The sequence below is a fragment of the Microcaecilia unicolor genome, chromosome 4, assembly GCF_901765095.1.
Source record: "Microcaecilia unicolor chromosome 4, aMicUni1.1, whole genome shotgun sequence".
In the NCBI taxonomy this organism is placed as follows: domain Eukaryota; kingdom Metazoa; phylum Chordata; class Amphibia; order Gymnophiona; family Siphonopidae; genus Microcaecilia; species Microcaecilia unicolor.
This window is the reverse complement of record NC_044034.1, coordinates 246,124,279-246,132,864: the sequence shown is the minus strand read 5'-3', so window position 1 is coordinate 246,132,864 and position 8,586 is coordinate 246,124,279. Positions and strand designations below refer to the sequence as shown.

At 47.0% G+C, this 8,586-nt stretch overlaps 1 protein-coding gene across 1 annotated transcript in view; it reads right to left on the bottom strand.

Moving 5' to 3' along the window:
* Positions 1 to 6,138: 6,138 nt before the first annotated feature.
* The window catches only part of TGDS (TDP-glucose 4,6-dehydratase), a 44,956-nt gene continuing 42,508 nt past the window's right edge, over positions 6,139 to 8,586 (bottom strand). Inside the window, exon 12 of the mRNA XM_030201380.1 lies at positions 6,139 to 7,558. Coding sequence (XP_030057240.1) covers positions 7,458 to 7,558 — 101 coding nt within the window. The 3' untranslated portion in view covers positions 6,139 to 7,457. The remainder of the gene's footprint in view (positions 7,559 to 8,586) is intronic.

The window sequence follows — 8,586 nt, the reverse complement described above, 5'->3', positions numbered from 1 at the left end:
TCAGGGCTGTTTTTTCTACAGCCAGTTAAAGCCCCCCCACCCCCCAAAAAAATATGGCTAAGCAGTGACATAACTCTTACCATGTGGCCATACGGTGGGGAGCCCTTACTGCTATCTACCGAGGTGGCAATAAGGGCTCCTGAACTAACCCGGTGGTAACTGGGAAGCACATGGCAATGCCTGAGTACCACTGGGTTATCACCAAACAAGCCATCTACAAGGGCTTTCTTTCTCTCCCTCTCCCCCCCCCGGAAATGGCACGTGCTCAGGGCAGGACTACTGCTGTTGGCCACATTGGGCCGGCGGTAGTCCCGGAAGAGCGAGCAGTAAGCCCACTTACCACCACTCTGTAATAGGGCCCTTAAACTTGTTTGAAGTAATAAACATTTGTGTTGTAAATATTACTTTAAACAGAATGCCATCATGAGCACAGTAAATGAAATTAAGGCAGATAAAGACTTGTGTGGTTCATCCAGTCTGCCCAATGAGGTGCCCAGCGCCACACCTGCCACACTGTGCAGGTTACACTCCTTCATGGTTGAACACTGGCATCACAACCAGGGCAGTTGGCTTTGAACTACTATGGTTATCTGATGCTGCAATATCACATCATGTCAATAGTCTGAAGAGTGGTTCTACTGCCTCTGCCTAGTCATATTCATTATACAATTCAACTGTATTGCTAATTAACATTTTATTTATTTTTCACCTTAAAATGTCTTCCCCTTTCCTAAACAGATACACAGCACATGATATGTGATATAGGAGTCTGGCACTGGCCTTATTTCCCAACTACTGGAATTGCCATCTAAGCCCACTCCATATCATCCTAACCAGTCTGCCATTTTTGAGACACAAACCATAGAGTCTGCTCAGCACTGGCCTTATTTCCCAACTTATGGGCAGGAGTGATGTTTAGACAGCTACTCTAAAACTCATTACCTGCCATTAAGGTCATTTAAGCTTTGTTTTGATTTCACCCCCCTCTCTCTTTCGGGCACGTATTGGAATGTTTTTTTTCCCAAGGCCCCCCTCCCGTTGCAGCTGCAAGGCCCCCTGCCATCCTCCTTCCCTGCCAGCTCCAAGGCCCCCTCTGTCCCTCCCTCCCAGCTCCAAGGCTCCAGTCCTCCCCCCTTCCCAGCTGCAAGGCCCCCTGCCCTCCCTCCCTCCCAGTTCCAAGGCCCCAGGCCCTCCCCCCCAGCTCCCAAGGCCCCTTCCCTCCCTCCCTCCCAGTTCCAAGGCCCCCTGGTCTCCCTCACAACTGTAAGGGGCCCCATTCCCTCACAACTGTAAGGGCCCCCCTACCCTCCCTCCCAGCTCCAAGGCTCCAGTCCTCCCCCCTTCCCAGCTGCAAGGCCCCCTGCCCGCCCTCCCTCCCAGTTCCAAGGCCCCAGGCCCTCCCCCCCAGCTCCCAAGGCCCCCTTCCCTCCCTCCCAGTTCCAAGGCCCCAGGCCCTCCCCCCAGCTCCCAAGGCCCCCTTCCCTCCCTCCCTCCCAGTTCCAAGGCCCCCTGCTCTCCCTCACAACTGTAAGAGCCCCCCTGCCCTCCCTCCCAGCTCCAAGGCTCCAGCCCTCCCCCCTTCCCAGCTGCAAGGCCCCCCGCCCTCCCTCCCAGTTCCAAGGCCCCAGGCCCTCCCCAGCTCCCAAGGCCCCCTTCCCTCCCTCCCTCCCAGTTCCAAGGCCCCCTGCTCTCCCTCACAACTGTAAGGGCCCCCCTGCTCTCCCTCCCAGCTCCAAGGCTCCAGTCCTCCCCCCTTCCCAGTTCCAAGGCCCCCTGCCCTCCCTCCCTCCAAGTTCCAAGGCCCCAGGCCCTCCCCCCCAGCTCCCAAGGCCCCAGGCCCTCCCTCCCTCCCAGTTCCAAGGCCCCCTGCTCTCCCTCACAACTGTAAGGGCCCCCCTGCCCTCCCTCCCAGCTCCAAGGCTCCAGTCCTCCCCCCTTCCCAGCTGCAAGGCCCCCCGCCCTCCCTCCCAGTTCCAAGGCCCCAGGCCCTCCCCAGCTCCCAAGGCCCCCTTCCCTCCCTCCCTCCCAGTTCCAAGGCCCCCTGCTCTCCCTCACAACTGTAAGGGCCCCCCTGCCCTCCCTCCCAGCTCCAAGGCTCCAGTCCTCCCCCCTTCCCAGCTGCAAGGCCCCCCGCCCTCCCTCCCAGTTCCAAGACCCCAGGCCCCCCCCAGCTCCCAAGACCCCCTTCCCTCCTTCCCAGTTCCAAGGCCCCCCCCCGTGCCTTCTTCCCAGCCAGCTGGAAGGCCCCCTTCAGTCCAGCCCTCCCAGCTCCAAGGCCCCCCCTCCTTCTGAGACCTCCCATGTCCCCTCCCCCCCCAAGGTAGCCGCTACCGCCCCCCCCCCACCCCGGAGTCGCCACCAACCCCCCCTTCACCCGGCCCGGGCCCTCTCTTCGTTATTCAACTTACAGCAGCGCCAAAACAGCAGCAAGCAGCAGCTCCCGTTGGCCTTCCTTCACTGCCTGTGACTCGCCCTCGTGTGACGTCACGTCGGCGAGGGCGGGGCACAGGCAGGGAAGGAAGGCCGACGGGAGCTGAAGCTGAGCTGCTTGCTGCTGTTTCGGCGCTGCTGTAAGTTGAATAACGAAGAGAGGGCCCGGGCCGGGTGAAAGGGGGGGTGGTGGCGACTCCGGGGTGGGGGGGGGGGGGGCGGTAGCGGCTACCTTGGGGGTGGAGCGGTAGCGACGTCAGTGGTTCCCTCCCTCCCCTTCCGCGCAGTTTCCCTCTCTGTCCCGCCCCCCTCCCCCTGTCATCACGTCTTGACGCGGGGGCGGGACAGAGAGGGAAGTCTCTACTGCGCATTTGCAGTGAGTACGGTCACTCGCCGTTTATATGTTTGATAGGGATCCTTTAAAATTATACACAATTAGCGATACTGATATAAGAAGCTGGGGCTTGGCTCATGCCAATACTGCCAGGTCTGCTGGCTGCTGCACGACAGCCATGGAAAATATAATTTAGAAACATACTTTACAAATGTTACCTGATGTCACAATAACCTCTACGATGACGGTGCACTGCTAATCTCTTGAATAAGAAAAGGCACTCAAAGCATACGTGTATATTTCTGATTTTCGTCTTTGTTTTTCATTATATGTTAACAGGTGCTTAAGGAACAAACTCGAAAAAATGGAAATGGAAAAGGGATGCACCAATATACCGTGCTGCTCAAAAGTCTGCCTCTATAACAGCGTCTTGCTCTACTGAAATAAGTTGGAAGTGTGAACGCTGCTATGTTGAAACACTTAACTGTTTCTCCTGGAGAAATACATGGTCCACTGGTGAACCAAAGAAAGTGCTGAATCAGAATGCTAAAAGTTAACTCCAGTCCTCAAAGGATAAGTAACTTAACAGTGTAACATTCTTGCCCCAGGCTTATCCTGGCCTGCATTACATCTGCCAGAGAGATGGTCACAGAGGTGGGAAAAAAATTTTATCATCTAGAATTTCATGATAACATTTTGGGGGACACAAGTCAGTAATCTGTTTCTAAGATGCCATTTATTAGACTAATGCAATACAATTCCTGACTAGCTTTCAGGAGCTAGTGTACTGTTTGCTAGGTCCAAGCAAAATAAGCAGGTCATCACAGCAAAGTTTCCTGAACATACGAATCATAGGTGACATTACAATAGTGTGAATGAGTAAGACGGCTGCTGTATTACAAGCAGAAGAGTTTTCACTGTATCACCGTTACATCCTTCTATCGTTGTTTTGAAGTATCTGATTATTTCAACTTCAAAATGTCTTACATTACCGGTTAGCTCTGAATGTCTCTTTTAGGATCTTGCTTAAACCCGATAATGAAATGTTATTAAGTTATTCAATAAAAATTCTCTTCTATTTTATTGACCTCTATATTCATACATTTAAGTGGACTGTCCAAATGGCCACACCACTTTATCTTTTAATAATCTTTTTGGGGGCAGTGTGCTAACAGGACATCTATGTGAGAAATACAAAGAAGCATCTATGTGCTTTTGGAAAAAAAACATTCCAAGATCCAGCCCTAGTAGAGCTACTGGCCATACACAGCACTATGCAGCGGTGACGAGTGTCCCTGTCTTTACAATCTAGAGGGTCCTTTTACAAAGGCTTGCTGAAAAATGGTATGCGGTAGTGTAGACGCAGGGTATGGGCGCACGCAGAATCATTTTTCAGCGCACCTGTAAAAAAAGGCTGGGGCCGAAAACGGATGTGCGGCAAAATCAAAATTGCCGTGCGTCCATTTTGTGTCTGAGACCTTACCACCAGCAACAGACCTAGCGGTAAAGAATTTGGGCGGTAATGACCTGCGTGCATCCGCTATGTGTGCCAGAAGATAAAAAATATTTTTCTGACGCGCGCCAGAAATGAAATTACCGCAAGAGCCACGTGGTAGTCAGACAGTAACTCCATTTTGGCGTGCGTTGGGTGCGCATAGACGCTTACATGGCTTAGTAAAAGAACCCCTAAGTGAGCACCTGAGGTAACAAGGCATAAACTCCTGGATTCTGAAAAGGCCGCCCAAATTTGGGGATGTGATTCTGAGATGGGTGCATAAACTAGTTAATGAACTGTTAATTATTGGCATTACTTGGCACTAATTTGGACTTACATGTGCATCTGCCTATGCGCTATTCTAATGCTGATGTCCAAAGTGTCTCACATGCAACCCAAAAAGGGGCATGGTCATGGAAGGGACACGGGCAAGTCAGGGGCATTCCAAAAATTCAGGTGCAGTGCTACAGAATTCCTGGGTTGCGTGCCCAACTTGCATGCGTTAAGTCCTCGTGCCCAAAGTTGGGCGCAGGAATCAGTGCAAATCGCTATTCTATAAAATGCGCTGGCCAGAGGAAGGCCTATATCTACAAACTATAACAGGAAGTATAGAGAGATCAAATAATATAGTAACCAAGCACAAAAAAGGTCTCTACCAAAATAGAAGTAAGCAGTTTAAAAGTTCTTACTGACAAATTTAAAAATATTTATTAAAAAAACATCTCAAAATGTTGAAAAAAAAATCCACTCTCAACAAAGCTTGCCTGTATTTAACAGCGTCAACTTCTTAACAATGCTTGCTTGAACTGAACCGTTCCACTTTTTATAACTTATAAATCAGAGCTTGCTTGTGTCTATAACTTTTGAATCAGAGCTTGCTTCTGTCTGATGGTATCTTCTGACATTCACAGATCTGTCTACAATTAACAAAGCTTCTTAATGATTCACTGTGCAGCTTGTTCCTCTATTAGTGGCACAAAGTTCAGTGTGCATTTTCAGTGGCACAGATTTCAGAAGTACATAATGAGAATTTAAAGCGCAATGAAATCAATACTTAATAGACTTCTGCTTCAGTATTCACCAACTCAAAAATATTAACCACCTGTATCTAGGGGACCCATTTTGCAAAAGGCTTCTTCAGGGTCTGTGGGTGTTTCAAACTACAGGCACATAACTTTCTAGTGCTCTGGACCTGGCTGCGAGTCAAGCGATTGATTTAAATAATGGTGTTGCTTGGAAAAGTTTGAAGATCAGAGCGAAGAGGAGAGAGACCTGAGGCTTGGGAGGAAGAGATCATAGGCATCGCGCAATTTGCCTGCTTATCTGGAGGGGAATTCCCGGACTCCCAGCGGCAAAGTTGGGGAGAAGCCGCAGCACATCGGTTGAAAAATGCTGACCTAGAGAGCTGAAGCTTCGTTAGCATGTTGGGAGGAGGGGTTGCCTGATCAATACTGCCTCCCAAAATATCAGGAACTTGTTTGTTTGTTGACAGAAGATCACTAGTCCTAAGCAACGTACTGATGGGTCCCAAAAGGTTTCTCCCACTACCCTGATTCCAGATGCAGGGTGAAAAGGGAAAGGGTGCATAGCTGGGTGCAATTTAATTTTTGAAGTACAGTAGAACCCCATTATAACACGCTCCACAAGAAGGCAAATTCACTTATAACACCCTACACTGTCATCAAAATGTTCCATTACGTATTGCGTTCACATTGTGCCATACTTTGTATTGTTATTTGAATATTTTTACTGCTGTAATTGTCTATTGCTCATGTTTGATTAATTCTTTTTGTACACCACCTTGAGTGAATTCCTTCAAAAAGTCGGTAAATAAATCCTAATAAATAAATAATGTCTTGGCTCCTTTTTTTTTTTTTTTAATTTACATTTCTTGTCCTGAAAATGTCTACCTATGTCGGGGTGGAGCCCACCCTCTTCGTGGCCTGAAACCCGTGCCTGCCAATGTCTAGCTACGCCGGGGTGAAGCCCACCTCCTTCCCTGACTGAAAGTCTTTCTTGCCAATGTCTAGTTTTGCCAGGGTGGGCCTGGGGCCACCCCCAGATGAGCTCTGCTTAGGCCACACCTTGTGCCGATCTGAAAAGTTTAGAGTGGACTCTTTCAATGTGGCTTTGGCCATACCCAGTGCTGGTGTGAAAACAACCACACGTGGACTCCATATGCGGCTTAGGCTGCTCCCAGTGCTGGAGTGGAACTTGAGGCGAGCTCTGTCCATGGAGAAACCATCTCATAAGTCTTTCACTACTCAAGAAAAGCTATCTGCACTCAATCAACTGAAGTCTCATAAGCAACAAACTCTGCTGGCCAAAGAGCTAGGCGTCAATGAATCTAAGAGGATGGACGATGATGATGTTCCTCCTGCTCCTCCACCAAAAGTGTCAGAGGCTATAGAACATCTCAAGGCAAGTCTGAGATGGCTAGAAACTCAGGATGTGGACAGCATCACAATTTCACAGCTACAAAACAAAACAGACCACGCTAGATAAGATCCTGTACTAGTACAGTACTGCATGTTTCAGTGATGTTGTATACACATTTCAGCCATAAATGGTCAATGCTGTGTGAATGCCTCAGTTTGTAGCAAATAAATTTTGCTTCATTTGTGCTCATTTTCTATTGACCCCGATATAACATGACCCTGCATTTAACACAATGACATTTTATGGATCCCAAACATCGCATTATAATGAGGTTCCACTGTATTTGAATTTAGCTCATACCTTTTCACTGGTAGGTCAAGATGAGTTACATTCAAGTACAGTAGGTTATTTCCCTGTTCCCCCAGAGGTGCTTACAAGCTACGTTTGTACATGTAATCAGGAGGGCTTAGGTACTAGAGGATAAGTGATTTCTTAGTTGTCATTATGACTGAAAAAGTTGAAGTTACAGATAACCCCTATTCAACATCTGTATCTGTCGCAATCACCGCTATTCTGGTTAGGTTACGTATGACATTGTTCTAAAAATGATACCCTCAGTGGTTCTGGGGGACTAGGATTTGCTTTCTGTGTGCACATAAGAAGTGATCTGATATTAAATCATTTAAGTGCCTAGTGGAATTTACTATATTCAATATATCAAAGCAACATCATACTCGTAACAGAAACAAAGTTAGTTATTGATCAATATCTGTAAGAATTCATGAGGTAGAATTATTTTCATTCACCCATTTTTTTACATTATTGTCGATTACGTTGTACAAATAATTCAGCTACAGGAAAGGGTTCCAAAGCATTCTCTGCATTCTTCCAGTTGTAGAAATTATCTTCATACCACTCAACTAAAATAAAACAAAAATTAGAGGTAAAAACAGGGCAGTGCTATAAACTAAGTAAGAATGGGCACTTATTTTACTACAAGACAGAGGATTTCTACAACACACAAATCTACCATTATATATCTGACTCAATGACTTCTCTGCCCAGGAAAAGTAATACAGGCTTACAGGAAATTTTAATCATATGTTATATTCTCATTGGTTCATATTTGTAATAGAAACACAAATATCACAGTGTAATAGAGATAATGGCTGAAAAATCAGAAGTACTGGCAGTCACATTTTTAAAATTAAGCCATTAAGGCTTTGTGTGGGATTTCACCATGCAGTAGCTGAAAATTTAGGCCGGATGTTTAGAGCAAATGTGGTGCTAGAAACCAATAGCACTGGACTAGCGCCCACACTTGCTAGTGCTGGATGCTTAAGTACATAAGTATTTCCATACTGGGACAGACCAAAGGTCCATCAAGCCCAGCATCCCGTTTCCAACAGTGGCCAATCCAGGTTACGAGTACCTGACAAGATCCCAAAAAAGTACAATACATTTTATGCTGCTTATCCTAGAAATAAGAAGTGGAGTTTTTTCCAAGTCCATTTTAATAATGGTCTATGGACTTTTCCTTTAGGAAGCCATCCAAACCTTTTTTAACCCCGCTAAGCTAACTACTTTTACTACATTCTCTAGCAACAAATTCCAGAGTTTAATTACACGTTGAGGGAAGAAAACATTTCTCCAATTCGTTTTAAATTTACTACTTTGTAGCTTCATTGCATGCCCCCTAGTCCTAGTATTTTTGGAAAGAGTAAACAAGCGATTCACTTCTACCCATTCTACTCCACTCATTATTTTATAGACCTCTATCATATCGCCACTCAGCAGTCTTTTCTCCAAGCTGAAGAGCCCTAGCTACCTTTTCTAATTCCATTATATCTTTTTTGAGATGCGGCAAGCAGCATTGAACACAATATTTGAGGTGCGGTCGCACCATGGAGTGATACAAAGGCATAACGTCCTCATTTTGTTTTCCATT